The 17,189-nt window shown below is 40.6% G+C and overlaps 1 protein-coding gene across 1 annotated transcript in view; it reads left to right on the plus strand.

Moving 5' to 3' along the window:
- The window catches only part of ACSL3 (acyl-CoA synthetase long chain family member 3), a 70,607-nt gene extending 64,674 nt beyond the window's left edge, over nucleotides 1-5,933 (plus strand). The window contains exon 15 of the mRNA XM_069574661.1: nucleotides 3,863-5,933. Coding sequence (XP_069430762.1) covers nucleotides 3,863-4,020 — 158 coding nt within the window. The 3' untranslated portion in view covers nucleotides 4,021-5,933. The remainder of the gene's footprint in view (nucleotides 1-3,862) is intronic.
- Nucleotides 5,934-17,189: the final 11,256 nt, after the last annotated feature.

Here is a 17,189-nt window from a genome sequence, read left to right on the forward strand (position 1 = left end):
GTGTGGTGGTGGTTGGCTGTACTCACGTATCCTCTACCCGTGTGTGTGTGTGTGTGTGTGTGTGTGTGTGTGTGTGTGTGTATTGTGGAGGGGGCCACAGAGAGACGTAGTTTTATATTCTTGGTTTAATAAAAACAGCTATACTGTCTGAGTCATCAGCGTTAAGTAAAATATAAGTGTGCATTTTTATTCTCCTTAGATATGTCATTCAAGATAATGAAAAATGTAGATCTCATTTAATCAGATGAAGTTATTCTGACCCTTTATTTCAGCAGTAATTATGTTTTGTAGTATATCAGCCTGAATATAGTTGCCAGCTTTTCTAGGTAACTCAAAATCCTTGCACTGATGCTGAATTAAGTTTAGGTTTCTAATTAAAAGTTAGAAACCTATATTGTTTCTCTGTAAGGTGGAATACTGAAACAATTAAGCATAATTTAAAAATTTATATACTTAATATATATTTTTTAAAAATAAATTTTATAAACAGACATAATTTACACACCAAACAACTCAACCATTTAGTATACAGTAGTTTTTTAGTATGTTGGCAGAATTGTACACATTGCCATATCAGTTTCAGATTGTTATCACCTCATTGTCTTTGTCATCACCTCAAAAAAGAAATATTGTGTCCATCAGCAGGCACTCCTCATCATACCTCAGACCTCTTAGTCCTTGGGAGCCACTGATCTTTCTGTTTCTGTGGATTTGCCTGTTCTAGAGTTTTTGTACAAGTCGAACCATGTGGTATATGGGTTTTTATGACTGGTTTCTTTCACTTAGCATGTAATATTCATCTCTATATTTTTGTCGTAGCGTGTATCAACACTTTATTTCCTTTTATTGGCCAAAGTATTGGAACTTCAACTTTAGCATAGTCTTTCCTATGAATACTCAGGGTTGATTTCCTTTAGGATTGACTGGTTTGATCTCCTTGCTGTCCAAGGGACTCTCAAGTTTCTGCAGCACAATTCTAAGGCATCACTTCTTTGGCATTCCTCCTTCTTAATGATCTATCTCTCACATCTGTACATGACTACTGGTAAAACTGTAGCTTTGACTACACATGGACCTTTGTCAGCAAAGTGGTGGCTCTGCTCTTTAATATACTGTCTAGGTCTGTCATAGCTTTCCATCCAAAGGGTAAGCGTCTTTTAATTTCATGGCTGCAGTCACCATCTGCAGAGATTTTGGAGCCCAGGAAAATAAAATCTGTCACTATATGGGTCTTTATATATTTTAGATGCAAATCCTTTATCAGATATGTGATTTGTAAGTATTTTCTACCATTGTTTGGGTTGTGTTTTTACTTTCTTAATGGTATCCTTTGAAGTACAACAATTTTAATTTTTATAAGGAACAGTTTCCTTTTTCCCTTTGGTTGCTTGTACTTCACATTTGAGAAGCCACTGCCTAATCTAAGTTACAAGTAAATATTTTCTTCTAAGAGTTTTGTAGTTTTTGTCCTTATATTTGGGTCCTTAATCCATTTTTATATATGATGTGAAGAAGGGATCCAACTTCATTTTTAAGCCAAGTCTATATTTGATTCACACCAGAGAAAAAGAATCAGTAGGTTGAATATATTTAACTATGGAAACTTTTTTTTTTTTTAATGGAAACTTTTAAGGCAGGCAGTTGGTGTGCCTTTTCACTGGGGCTGGCTGGACAGAATTGGCAATGTATAGGATAGGCTGTTGAAAAAGTGAACTGGAGCTCTTAGGCAGGGATCAAAGCCCTTGTCCATAGGCAGAATTGCTTCTTTTCTGAGGGGGGCTTCAGCTCAGCTCTCAAGATCTTTGAACTGACTTAGCCATATCTATAAAACCACTTTCAAATTGAATAACTGGGAACTCCAGCCTAGTCCAGATGATGCATAAAACCACCACAGTCCTCCTATTGTCAGCTTGGCACCCACATACATTTCCTTAAACCATAGTTTAAGCTCCAAGTAAAGACAGTAACAAAGTCAGACTGTCACCTAACATTAAACAGTTATCTTGTGTGCAACTGAAAATACATGAACCTTTTCTCCAGAAGTGTTTGTACACCCCTGAGTGATTTTTTAACTCTGCTACTTTGATATCCTGTAACTTAAATACTGTGATATAAAGTCAACTTATTAATATTTTATGACAAGAGAACTGGGGGAAGAAAACAAAAGCATTTGCTTACCATATATACAAACAGATTCACAGCAAAATAAGGAAGGAATACTCATAGTTTTTGTTAGAGTCCCCATCTCCCCAGCCTGTCACGTGATTGTTGCTGTGTTCATTTTTCTAAAACCTGGTGTAGGGTATATCGCTGTTGCTAGCGTCGTTTTGAGTCCAATCACGGAGTGCAGTGCTGACTGTTTATAGCTGAGCGTGGGCTTCCAGGGCTTGTGTGCGAGTCTCCGCGCATCTCAGTGTTGTCAGACTCATGTCCCTTAATGCTTGGTCCCTACCGTACTGCTTTTTCTCATGGTGGCTTTTCCAGTTAGAAACCACTCCTGAAATACTTGTAATCTTTGAAGAATGAAACTTTGTTATTTAAGTTAATATATCATTTTTGTTCCCAAGGCACTTATATCTTGAATTCAATTCTTTAAAAATATATGTATTATTATGGCTAAGTGTTTACCCTTTTCCCAATAGTATACCAGTTGAGAGCAGAAACTATTCATTTTTGTATTTTAAAACAATGTTTACTAAAGCATTTTACACAATAATTTTTGCTGGTAAATATTTGTGAAACAAGTGCTGAAAAGAAAATCAGCCTTAATAAGGAAATGTGCTTCTTCAGATCTCATTTGCCCACCACCCTAATCCTTCGCCTCTTGCAGATCTCCTTGGTATCGAGCGGTGTGTGAGAAACACAGTAGGGAGCACACATTCTTCCTCAGAGCTCACGGCGACTATCCTGGCTCAGTCACTAGATTTCTGTTTTAACTTGATTATTTCTTAGTTTTTAAAGTGATTTTTAGAAAATGATTTATTTTATTTTTGGCTGTGCTGGGTCTTTGTAGCTGTGTGGGCTTTTTCTCTGGTTGCAGAGAGCTGGAGCCACTCTTGTTCCAGCACGTGAGCTTCTCATCACGCAGGTTCTCTTTGTCGTGGCTTCTCTTGCTGTGGAGCACGGGCTCTAGGGTGCTCAGGTTTCAGTGGTTGCAGCTCCCGGGCTCTAGAACACTGGCCCAATAGATGAGGCGCATGGGCATAGTTGCTCTGAGACATACGGAATCTTCCCAGATCAGAAATTGAACCTGTGTCTCTTGCATTGGCAGGTGGATTCTTTACCACTGAGCCACCAGGGAAGCCCTCTAAAGTGATTTTTTAAAAATAAATTCAAAGAAAACAAATAGGTATAAGATCAAACGTGACACTTCCTTTTTTTTTAATCCTGATACTAGCCCCTCGAGGCATATGGTTTATTTTGTCTGTATCCTCGTCCTACACATCTAGTTGCATGTAAGTTTATGTAGGGTTCAAACACAAAGCAAAATCATTTTTTTTAAACCTAACAATATATGGCAAGTATCTTTATATACCCATACCAATAGATCTAACTTATTTTTAATGAATGAATTATGTACATTTTATGCCTATATCATAATTTATCCAACTCATTCTGTTGATGGACATGTAGATTTTCTAAACAGTTTTTTGCTATTATAATTCTTATATATGTATCTATGTTTTGCTTCTAGTATTTCTGAGGTATAAATTGCTTAGAAGTGAGATTTATTAGCTGTAGGTTTTACATTTTGATGGGTGTGTGGAGACTGAGGAAGTTAAAACTATTTGCTAAGAATTTTAATTGTATATTTTTCATGACTCTGTGTTCAGTTTTTAATTTCTTTTTTCCACAATCTCAGCAAGTCTGGAAAAGTTTGAAATTCCAGTAAAAATTCGTTTGAGCCCTGAACCGTGGACCCCTGAAACTGGTCTGGTGACAGATGCCTTCAAGCTGAAACGCAAAGAGCTTAAAACACATTACCAGGCGGACATTGAGAGAATGTATGGAAGAAAATAGTTATTCTCTTTCAGCATCAGTTTGCTGCAGGGAGCTCAGATCAAATAGGAAAATACTTGAAATGCATGTCTCAAACTGTGAGGCAGAGTCCATTCCTCATATTAAACCTAAACTGTTATTTCTCATGACATCACCATTTTTAACTGACAGGATTAGTAAAATATTAAGACAGCAAACTTGTGTCTGTCTCTTCTTTCTTCCCCTCCTCCAGTTTACTTTACCACCTAGGACTGCACTTGTCAGCATGAGGACTTTTATGAATCATATTGGGGAGCAGTGATTTTAAAACCTCAAGTTTTTAAACATGATTTATATGTTCTGTATAATGTTCAGTTTGTAACTTTTTAAAGTTTGGATGTATAGAGGACTACATAGGAAATATAAGAATTGATTATTTGGGGGGCTTTTTTACTTACAGTATTTAAAATGCAAGGGTATGGATGTGAAATTATGTAAATTTCATTCAGATGCTTATGAATCAAATCATTGTTGAACTAAAGATTTGTTGCTGTGTAATTATTGTCTTGTATGCATTTGAGAGAAATAAATATACCCATACTTATGTTTTAAGAAATTGAGACCTTGTGAATATATGCCTCACAGTGTCTTCTTTATATATTTATTTTTCTTAGGGAAAAATGAAGTTGGGTTGGTGCTGCATGAAACAAAATAGCAATAGAGGGTTACGGTTTCATAGTAAAGAAGGAAACACAGCAAGGGTATCACCAGTGGATCATTAATTTCTAGTAGCTGACCATCAAAATATCTAGTCTTCTAGTTAGCTATGGAAACTAGGAAACTATCTAAAATTTTTAGACTTGTTCCCAATTCTAAAAGGTAAGGTAGAATTTAAAAACAATAAATCAAAGGATGGAATGTTATTCTTTATTTTCACTGACTGCATATATATATACACACACATTGAATTGTCTGTGATTATGCCATATTAATGCTGGAAAGCTATTTCTCATTTTACCTTTAGTTGAGCTGTGTAGTGAAACATCTCATATTAAAATAAGGATTATTTTCTTGGATAGTTTGCACGGAGTGTATATGTGTCAGGCTGTTGGTAGCTTATTAAAAATGCACCTTATTTTTTCTACCATAACCTTTCTACACTAGAAAATGAAATAATTTAGAATGCTTCTAATAGTAGCATTCTTACTATGATACATGAGAATTTCACTTTATAATGAGGTGAGTTAATTTGCAGATTTTTCATGTCATTATGGAAATTGTTTATGATTCTGAAAACATTGTATTATAGTATGTCATTTCATATGTATCGCTTGCCTATTATTGAGTAATATTGTACCAATTAAGATGTGTTCAGATTAGGATGTAAAAAAATCACAGGTACCCTGACATGTCATATTAGGTATCTTTTTGAGTCTCAGTTACTTTAGGCACCAAGAGGCTAAATAAAAATACATATATATGAAGAGATATGAACATAGATCTGTGTAGGATATGAGAGAGTTGCGGGCCTGCACCCTGTGGTTTTTGGTCATTTCAAGAGCACATCATATTTGGAGATACTGTAATGCAATATTTTTGTTTTAAACTTTTCTTGTATTCTTGTATATATTTGTGTTATGTTTTGAATGCTTTTCTTGTCATAGTTTAAATTTTCAGTTTGAAAAAACTGCCAAGAAGAAGTAAAAATAGGAAAAATTAAATGGTGTATCTCTAAAATGTTGTGATCTGAAAATTAAAGTCACCTTGGGTGGAGATAATTTGTTTCTGATGCTTTATCTTTAGAATAATTATTTGCTTTCAAATGATGTTTGGAAAGTAGAAAAAACGGTTCAGTGTTTCAAAGGAGAGATGTCAATATAATTGTGACTTGAAATAGTGGCAGATGAATATGTAGCTTATCACTGATTCAGAATAAAAGTTATTTTTCAGAAACATCTAATAATGCTGGCTTAATCTGTACACAGTCCTATTTTTCTCACTTTTTATGGTTCCTGTCATTCCTAAAATATCAGATACCAGGTGTCAGATGACACGGAAGAAATGAGATTAAGTAGCATCCCCTTTCCAATTACTTTAATCCAAACCATCTCTAGTGACTTGGAAACTGGTATGTTTTAATATTATCCTCTCAAGAATAAAAAGTTGGTTGATTTGAAAAAAAAAAGGGGGTGGGTGGGCTGCGGATGAGATGGCTGGATGGCATGACTGACCTGATGGACGTGAGTTTGAGTGAACTCTGGGAGTTGGTGATGGACAGGAAGGCTCGGCGTGCTGCAGTTCATGGAGTCGCAAAGAGTTGGACACGACTGAGTGACTGAACTGAACTGACCCAACAACTATAATTTGAATATAAGAAAAATAAATATTGGTTTAACCAGAAGAACTTGAAACTTCCAAGAATTATCTAACAGTCTATTTTCAGTTATGTGTCTCAATTCTAAACAATGTTTTCTGAGAACTATTGTTTTCTGGAAGTAAGCTATATAGAGAATTGTTGAGTCTCTCCTGAAACAGTCTTGCTCGTGTCCAGCTCTGCAATCCGTGGACTGTAGCCTGCCAGGCTCCTCTCTCTGTGGGATTTTTCAGGCAGCAATACTGGGTAGGTTGCCATTTCCTCCTCCAGAGGATCTTCCCGACCCAGGGATTGAACCCATGTCTTCTGCGTTACAGGCTGATCTATCAGGGAAGCCCAACAATATGTCCAGCAGTTTACAGTCAGGTAGATGGGTGGCCATCTCTGCTTTGCGCCAGGCCCCCCACCTCCATCCCTCTTCCCCTCTCCCCACGTCTCCACTCTCCCTGCTGGTATTTCTTAGCTTAAACTTCATTAGAAAGATTTTTATTGACAACAGAACAAAGCAAAGTATTAGCTACTTTCTAAATGCTACTTGGTTTAAGTAATGGGTTTGATGTCCGTGATCTCTAAAGCTTGACGTTTTTTCAGCAGTGTTTAATCTGGGATGACTTTGCTTCCAAAATACACAAGGTTTTATAGTTTTCAAAAATTATTCCCTGTGATTCAGCTTTGAAACTTCATAAATCTCTGTGCGGGTTCTTTTGTGATAAGAATTATGTACATGTGTGATGTTTTAGAGGAGATGCACTTTTACATTGTACATAATGGACCACACTGGAATGTACTGTACACTTAATATAATGAAAATCGGTTGTTCACTGAATTCATTTTCAGTGTTTTCTTGTTATTACTCTTTCTGCCTGAAAGAGTGCACATCAAAAAGAAGCAAGATAGCTACTATGTGGTATGGACTATATGTCTGTGACTTGACATGAAGTTTGAAGAATAAAGATAGGTAAAAAAATTTATGATATTAAAACTCAATATTTTGTTTTTCCAAAGAAAGAAAAGCTCTCTCCATAAAAGTTAATTGACATTCCTGAAATAATTGTCTTTCTTGGGCTGGCAATCCATTTGAAGGGAGATTTGATTCTAGGAGTTCTGTTCTTGATGTACTTTGCTAGCATCTGTCCTCACTTGCCCTGAGCCCTCTGAGCCCTGCCCTTCCTGTCCTCCCTTGGGTTTTGACAGCACAGGAGCCATGCTGTCTGCTAAGTCTGTGGCGATAAAAGGTTTTCTGCACATAAGTGTTCACATAGCATAAAGTCTTGAGATGATAAAGTTTGGTATTGTAAATTATGGGGTAAAAGCAGTTCAGTTTGTTCAGTCATGTCCAACTCTTTGCGACCCCATAGATTGCAGTACACCAGGCTTCCCTGTCCATCACCAACTCCTGGAGTTTACTGAAACTCATGTCCATTGAGTCGATGATGCCATCCAACCATCTTATCCTCTGTCCCCTTCTCCCACCTTCAGTCTTTCCCAGCATGAGGGTCTTTTCCAGTGAGTCAGTTCTTTGCATCAGGTGGCCAAAGTATTGGGAGTTTTAGCTTTAGCATCAGTCCTTCCAATGAACATTCAGGACTGATTTCCTTTAGGATTGACTGGTTGGATCTCCTTGCAGTCCAAGGGACTCTCAAGAGTCCTCCAACACCACGGTTCAAAAGCATCAATTCTTTGGTGCTCAGGTTTCTTTATAGTCCACCTCACATCCATATATGACTACTAGAAAAACCATAGCTTTGACTAGACAGACCTTTGTTGGCAAAATGTCTCTGCCTTTCAATATGTTGTCTAGATTGGTCATAGCTTCTCTTCCAAGGAGCAAGCGTCTTTTAATTTCATGGCTGCAATCACCATCTGCAGTGATTTTGGAGCCCCCCAAAATAAAGTCTCACTGTTTCCATGATATCCCCATCTATTTCCCATGAAGTGATGGGGCCAGATGCCATGATCTTAGTTTTCTGAGTTGAGTTTTAAGCCAACTTTTTCACTCTCCTCTTTCACTTTCATCAAGAGGCTCTTTAGTTCTTCTTCTTTTTCTGCCATAAGGGTGGTATCATCTGCATATCTGAGGTTATTGATTCTTCTCCCAGCAATCTTGATTCCAGCTTGTGCTTCATCCAGCCCAGCATTTCTCATGATGTACTCTGCATATAAGTTAAATAAGCAGGGTGACACTATACAGCCTTGATGTACTCCTTTCCCAATTTGCAAGGTAGCAGCAATAAAATAGCTAGATTTTGTACCAACGTTGAATCCTGGGGTTGTGGGAGGAAGTGTTCTGTCCTGCCTGATGTCTCAGAAACCTGCCTTCAGCTGCCATTTATGTTGGTTTCTGATCAGACTGGGTATAAGTACCTTTGTACTAATTAAAACTTTCGTAAAAAGTAGGTCTTTGAATGTAGTCTTGTAACTAAGAGAACATCTGGGGAACTTCAATGTTTGTTTTATTTGAATCAGTTTAAAAAGATTATTGTGCCTAATTCCTGTCATTAGCTTTGCTCAGATTATTAAACATAGGCAGCTTAATGTTTCTACCATCCTAAATACACCTTATACTTTCAGGATGAGGTTGCTAGGTCATGGAAAGATTGTCATGTAAAGATTCCTCTGACATAACCTATAAAAACAGCAGGCTATATACCAGTGTAGCCTGATTTGAGCCATGAAAATAGGTTATTCTTCAATTGGGTTCCCCCCAAACTTGACTCCTGTCTCTGATTCCCTTCTCATTGGTCCCTGTGCAGCTTGCAGGCTGTAAGAGTATGTCTGTTTAGAAATCACTTCTCGTCCCAGGACCTTGACATGGGACTGACTGACTTGAACAGATTCAAGTGTTGAAATTATTACGATGCATATGTTTGTCCACATTTAATGTTACATTCGGGCTTCCCTGGTGGCTCAGAGGTTAAGGCGTCTGCCTCCAATGCGGGAGACCTGGGTTCAATCCCTGGGTCGGGAAGATCCCCCGGAGAAGGAAATGGCAACCCACTCCAGTATTCTTGCCTGGAGAATCCCATGGACGGAGGAGCCTGTAGGCTAGTCCATGGGGTCGCAAAGAGTCAGACACGACTAAGCGACTTCACCACCACCACCACCAATGTTACATGCATTTTTCTAGTCCCTCCAGGCTTCTAAGAACAGTCTTCAGCAAGCCCCCATCAATGCCCCCTTTTACTGATACCTTTGAATACTGTTCACTTTGGTGGGATTCATTCAGAAGAAACTTCTACTGTTTGGTTGGGGTTCAGGCTGGGTTGGAAAGGGAGGGGATGGGATAGGAAGGTGCTGATGTGTAAGATGTAACATCCTAACAGCCCAGCAGTGTGTGCCCTGGGATCCAGCTCCCCCCTCCACCCTGCCCCCATCCTGTGGAGAGCCCACCCCAGGCCCCCCACACCCTTTGGGCACTTCGCAGGCAAGCCCAGGGCATGCTCCCCTCCTTTGCTTACGTACTTGGCCTGCCCTGCGATATAGCCCTCTGCTAAGTTGTAGAGCTGACGCCAGCATCACTTATCTACCTCTGGGTCTGAATGACTTTTGCCTCAGGAGGAGTGCATCAGGACCTTGGTGAATAAAAGAAAAAAAAAAAAAAAGAAAAAAATTCCCACAAATGGAGAAAAGATAGCTATTCTAGAGCCAGTCACAAGTAGCCACCAGAATCTGACTTAAACCTGTTCAGCTGATCAATAGTTCATCTTATTTTGAAAAGCAAAAATTCAGAAGAAACAAATTTTTCTTTTTCCTGCCCATTAATTCCACTTCTAGGTATCTACGAAAATACCTGAGATGTGGCTTGAGAGTTCCTGCACAAAGACCTTTATTTTGATGTTTATAGTAATACCTAAACAGCTAGGTGTTATGTAACACTCATCTGATTGATTACTTGGGCAAGAAAAGTATTGCTACCACTTCTTATATTTAATGTTATGCATTGGTTGGGAAAAGTGGGAATAAAAATTCAGTAGGTCCTTCTGGTCATGAAGTTGTGTATGTATATGTATGTACAAACGTGTTGTGTGTGTATGTGTTGTGTGTATACTGCATTAGAGAAGAGCCTGGAAGGAAATGTGCTCACAAGGTGGTTTATGAAGTGTGACTAACTTTTCTTTTCATATTTTCTTAAAAACTTTTTACAATGGCATTACTTACTGCTGTCATAAAAATCCAAGCTTATGAGAACGACTTTTGGCTCAGCAGTAAAGAATCTGCCTGCAATGCAGGAGGTGCAGGTTAATCCCTGGGTTGGTCAGATCCTATGGAGAAGGAAATGGCAACTGACTCCAGTGTTCTTGCCTAGGAAATCCCATGAACAGAGGAGCCTGGTGGGCTACAGTCCATGGGGTTGCAAAGAGTCAGTCACGACTTAGTGACTAAACCACCACCATGAGAACAACTAGTTTAAAGCTTTATTTTTCCGATCCTGGAAATAATAATTTTTAAGAAAGACGGCTAGAAATTGTCTCATGTTTTGGTAAAGAACTAACCAGAAACTTGTGTTTTCTAATCTGTTATTTATATTAGTGTCCTAGGGCTGTCATAAAATAGTACCACAAATTGAGTGATTAATGCGACAGGAATCACTCTGTTTCTGGAGGTGTCGGCTGGGCCGGGCCCCTTCCTTGTCTCTGTTTCTGGAAGCTTGCATGATCTTTGGCCTTCCTTGACAAGTGGACGCATCCTCCAATCCTCTGTCTTCATGTGGCATTCTCCCCAAGGCTTCACATCATCTTCTGGGTCCAAGTTTCCTCTTTTCATAAGGACTTGGTCCTCTTGGGTTAAGGTCTGCCCTAATGACCTCGTCTTAACCAGACCATCAGTGACGTCTCTGTCCCCAGATAAGCTCCCCTTGGCTTCCCTGGTGGCTCAGTCAGTAGAGAATCCGCCTGCCATGTGGGAGACCCAGGTTTGATCCCTGGATCGGGAAGATCCCCTGGAGAAGGAAATGGCTACCCGCTCCAGTATTCTTGCCTGGAGAATTCCATGGAAGGAGGATCCTGGCAGGCTATAGTCCATGGGATCGCAAAGAGTCAGACACAACTGAAGCAACTTCAATTTCCTTTTCTGAGGTTTAGGATCTAGGACTGTAGTGTATCTTTTTTTTGGTGGTGGGGAGAGGGGGACACAATTCAACTTGGAGCTGAATTTGGGTGTTTTTTGAAACCCTTTCTTCAACTACACTCTTGCTTATCAGTCTCGTTCTGCTTGTTCTATCTTTATAACGTGATATGTGAGTACCTGCCCCTATCTTCCACGCTTACATTAAAAAAGTTTCCTCTGGTAGTTCCTTCCCTCTTGAACAGCTTTATTTTCACATCCTTCATCTGATTTTTTCCTCTTATTTACTGTTTCATGACTCTGTTTGAGTTTTCAGTTCAGTTCAGTCGCTCAGTCATGTCCGACTCTTTGCGACCCCATGAATCGCAGGACGCCAGGCCTCCCTGTTCATCACCATCTGAGTTTTATCATAACTGAATTCTGTGGACATTTTTGTCCTTCAAGCAGACCTTTTCTAGGCCCTTCATGTACATTCAATAGATCATATACATCCTTCTCCTTCCCCTCTAACGTGCAACTTTATCAGGATCAGGTCAGGTGGTATATTGTTTTTCAGATCATCCATTTAAGTAAGTATAGACAATTCGCTAATATTTTCTTTAAAAAAATTGTTGGAGATAGTTGCTTTACAATGCTCTGTTTTTGCTGTAGAGCAAAGTGAATCAGTTATCTGTATACACATATCATTCTGTTTTAGATTTCCTTCCCATTTAGGTCACCACAGAGCACTGAGTAGAGTTCCCTGTGCTGTACAGCTATCTCACTAGTTATCAATTTTATACATAGTAGAGGACTGTGAAGAAGGCTGAGCGCCAAAGAATTGATGCTTTTGAACTGTGGTGTTGGAGAAGACTCTTGAGAGTCCCTTGAACTGCAAGGAGATCCAACCAGTCCATTCTGAAGGAGATCAACCCTGGGATTTCTTTGGAAGGAATGATGCTAGAGAGGAAACTCCAGTACTTTGGCCACCTCATGCGAAGAGTTGACTCATTGGAAAAGACTCTGATGCTGGGAGAGATTGGGGGCAGGAGGAGAAGGGGCCAACAGAGGATGAGATGGCTGGATGGCATCACTGACTCTATGGACGTGAGTCTGAGTGAACTCTGGGAGATGGTGATGGACAGGGCGGCCTGGTGTGCTGCGATTCACAGGGTTGCAAAAAGTTGGACACGACTGAGCAACTGAACTGAACTGGACTGAGAGAAACGCTGGGCTGGAAGAAGCACAAGCTGGAATCAAGATTTCTGGGAGAAATATCAATAACCTCAGATATACAGATGACACCACCCTTATGGCAAAAAGTGAAGAGGATAAAAAGCCTCTTGATGAAAGTGAAAGAGGAGAGGGAAAAAGTTGACTTAAAGCTCAACCTTCATAAAATTAAGATCATGGCATCTGGTCCCATCGTTCATGGGAAATAGATGGGGAAACAGTAGAAACAGTGTCAGACTTTATTTTTGGGGGCTCCAAAATCACTGCAGATGGTGATTGCAGCCATGAAATTAAAACACGCTTACTTCTTGGAAGGAAAGTTATGACCAACCTAGATAGCATATTGAAAAGCAGAGACATTACTTTGCCAACAAAGGTCCGTCTAGTCAAGGCCATGGTTTTTCCAGTTGTCATGTATAGATGTGAGAGTTGGACTGTGAAGAGAGCTAAGTGCCGAAGAATTGATGCTTTTGAACTGTGATGTTGGAGAAGACTTGAGAGTCCCTTGGACTACAAGGACATCCAACCAGTCCATCCGAAAGGAGATCAGTCCTGGGTGTTCATTGGAAGGACTGATGTTGAAACTGAAACTCCAGTACTTTGGCCACCTCATGCGAAGAGTTGACTCATTGGAAAAGACTCTGATGCTTGGAGGGATTGAGAGCAGGAGGAGAAGGGGATGACAGAGGATGAGATGGCTGGATGGCATCACCGACTTGATGGACATGAGTTTGAGTGAACTCCGGGAGTTCGTGATGGACAGGGAGGCCTGGTGTGCTGTGATTCATGGGGTCGCAAAGAGTCGGACACGACTGAGCAACTGAACTGAACTGATTGTATGTATGTTAATCCCAGTCTCCTAATTTGTTCCCCCTTTTTTGGTAACTACAAGTCTGTGGGTCACAGATGTAGAGAATTTGCAAATCTTTAAAAGCAGCTCCTACAAGAAATGGAAAATCAGAGAGACTGCACTTTCCTCCTCTTTTTCCTGAAAGCAAAAGTTCTCATTTGCCTTTTGGTTTTGTCTTTGGCTGATTTTCTGATTCTGTTTCTTGGCATGGGTGTGTCCTTGTCGTGTCTCCTCTCTGTCCCCAGACCAGTGGCCTCCCCTGCAGTGGTGACACCAAACATCTTTAAAGGACCTGACTGTGGCTCCATCCTACTGAGAGACACTGGTTTTTTTTTTTTGGCACTTTTATAAAAAGAAAGTTGCATTTGAACGTAATTACAGACATAAAACATTGGAGAAATGTTTTTAAAGAGTGGCTGATCTCTGATATGCAGATGACACCACCCTTATGGCAGGAAGTGAAGAGGAACTAAAAAGCCTCTTGATGAAAGTGCAAGTGGAGAGTGAAAAAGTTGGCTTAAAGCTCAACATTCAGAAAACGAAGATCATGGCCTCCGGTCCCATCACTTCATGGGAAATAGATGGGGAAACAGTAGAAACAGTGTCAGACTTTATTTTTTGGGGCTCCAAAATCACTGTAGATGGTGACTGCAGCCATGAAATTAATAGATGTTTACTCCTTGGAAGAAAAGTTATGACCAACCTAGATAGCATATTGAAAAGCAGAGACATTACTTTGCCAACAAAGGTCCGTCTAGTCAAGGCTATGGTTTTTCCTGTGGTCATGTATGGATGTGAGAGTTGGACTGTAAAGCAGGCTGAGTGCCGAAGAATTGATGCATTTGAACCGTGGTGTTGGAGAAGACTCTTGAGAGTCCCTTGAACTGCAAGGAGATCCAACCAGTCCATTCTGAAGGAGATCAGCCCTGGGATTTCTTTGGAAGGAATGATGCTAAAGCTGAAACTCCAGTACTTTGACCACCTCATGTGAAGTGTTGACTCTTTGGAAAAGACTTTGATGCTGGGAGGGACTGAGGGCAGGAGGAGAAGAAGGGGACGACAGAGGATGAGATGGCTGGATGGCATCACTGACTCGATGGACATGAGTCTGAGTGAACTCCAGGAGTTGGTGATGGCAGGGAGGCCTGGCATGCTGTGATTCATGGGGTTGCAAAGAGTCGGACACGACTGAGCAACTGAACTGAACTGACTTAACAGATGAATTTATACTCATAAAATTTCTAGCAATTCAGAAATATAGATTGAACATGAAAACCTTTCATATACACACAGAATGTTTTAAGAGCATGTTATGGGCAAGAAGAACTGTACAGAAAAGATGTCATGACCCAGATAATCATGATGATGTGATCACTAATCTAAAGGCAGACATCTTGGAATGTGAAGTCAAGTGGGCCTTAGAAACATCACTACGAACAAAGCTAGTGGAGGTGATGGAATTCCAGTTGAGCTTTTTCAAATCCTGAAAGACGATGCTGTGAAAGTGCTGCACTCAATGTGCCAGCAAATTTGGAAAACTCAGCAGTGGCCACAGGACTGGAAAAGGTCAGTTTTCATTCCAGTTCCAAAGAAAGGCAATGCAAAAGAATGCTCAAACTACCGCACAATTGCACTCATCTTACATGCTAGTAAAGCAATGCTCAAAATTCTCCAAGCCAGACTTCAGCAATATGTGAACCGTGAACTCACTGATGTTCAAGCTGGCTTTAGAAAAGGCAGAGGAACCAGAGATCAAATTGCCAACATCCGCTGGATCATGCAAAAAGCAAGAGAGTTCCAGAAAAACCTCTATTTCTGCTTTATTGACTATGCCAAAGCCTTTGACTGTGTGGATCACAAGAAACTGTGGAAAATTCTGAAAGAGATGGGAATACCAGACCATCTAACCTGCCTCTTGAGAAATCTGTATGCAGGTCAGGAAGCAACAGTTCGAACTGGACATGGAACAACAGACTGGTTCCAAATAGGAAAAGGAGTATGTCAAGGCTGTATATTGTCACCCTGCTTATTTAACTTCTATGCAGACTACATCATGAGAAATGCTGGGCTGGAAGAAACACAAGCTGGAATCAAGATTGCCGGGAGAAATATCAATCACCTCAGATATGCAGATGATACCACCCTTATGGCAGAAAGTGAAGAGTAACTAAAAAGCCTCTTGATGAAAGTAAAAGAGGAGTGCAAAAAAGTTGGCTTAAAGCTCAACATTCAGAAAACGAAGATCATGGCATCTGGTCCCATCACTTCATGGGAAATAGATGGGGAAACAGTAGAAACAGTGTCAGACTTTATTTTGGGGGGCTCCAAAATCACTGCAGGTGGTGACTGCAGGCATGAAATTAAAAGACGCTTACTCCTTGGAAGAAAAGTTATGACCAACCTAGATAGTATATTCAAAAGCAGAAGCGTTACTTTGCCGACTAAGGTCCGTCTAGTCAAGGCTATGGTTTTTCCTGTGGTCATGTATGGATGTGAGAGTTGGACTGTGAAGAAGGCTGGGTGCCGAGGAATTGATGCGTTTGAACTGTGGTGTTGGAGAAGACTCTTGAGAGTCCCTTGAACTGCAAGGAGATCCAACCAGTCCATTCTGAAGGAGATCAACCCTGGGATTTCTTTGGAAGAAATGATGCTAAAGCTGAAACTCCAGTACTTTGGCCACCTCATGCGAAGAGTTGACTCATTGGAAAAGACTCTGATGCTGGGAGAGATTGGGGGCAGGAGGAGAAGGGGACACCCAGGATGAGATGGCTGGATGGCATCACTGACTCGATGGACGTGAGTCTGAGTGAACTCCGGGAGATGGTGATGGACAGGGAGGCCTGGCGTGCTGTGATTCATGGGGTCGAAAAGAGTCGGACAGGACTGAGCGACTGAACTGAACTGAACTGAACCATGGGCTGAATTGTATCCAGCTCCCAATTCCACCCCCCTACACCCTGCCAGGTTCATGTGTTGAAGCCCATGTGTTCTCAGCACTTCAGAATGTGACTATTTGGAGACAGGGCCTTTAGCGAGGTAATTAAATTAAAATGAGGCCTTTAGAGTGGGCCTTCCCTGTAGCTCAAATGGTAAAGAATCTGCCTGCAGTGCAAGAAACCCGGCAATCCCTGGGGCAGCAAAATCCTCTGAAGAAGGGAATGACTATCTACTCCTGTATTCTTGCCCGGAGAATCCCATGGACAGAGGAGCCTGGTAAGCCACAGTCTGTGGAGTCACAAAGGGTCAGAAACAACTGTGTCACCAACACCACTACTAAGCTTGTATGGCTGGTGTCTTTACAAGGAGAGATTAGGGCACAGACACACACACAGAAGGAAGAACAGGAGGCAAGCCAAGAAGAGAGGCTTCAGGAGAAAAAGCCTTGCTGATACCTTGACCTCTGATGTGTACCTTCCTGAATTGTGAGAAAATAGATTTTGGTCATGGTATTTGTTTTAGCAGCCCTAGCAAGCTAGTATAGAACAAAATTGGACCACAATGTATATTTTGAAACTAGCCTTTTCATTGTGAGTGGACAATGATCATCTTCCTAGGTCAGTACACGTAAGTTTGGTGATGGTTTAGTTGCTAAGTCATTTCTGCCAGGCTCCTCTGTCTATGGAATTTCCCAGGCAAGAATACAAGAGTGGGTTGTCACTTCCTACTCCAGGGGACTCTACACATGGACATCTCCAAATGGTCAGTACCAAA

Source organism: Ovis canadensis, chromosome 2 (assembly GCF_042477335.2).
Source record: "Ovis canadensis isolate MfBH-ARS-UI-01 breed Bighorn chromosome 2, ARS-UI_OviCan_v2, whole genome shotgun sequence".
NCBI lineage: Eukaryota > Metazoa > Chordata > Mammalia > Artiodactyla > Bovidae > Ovis > Ovis canadensis.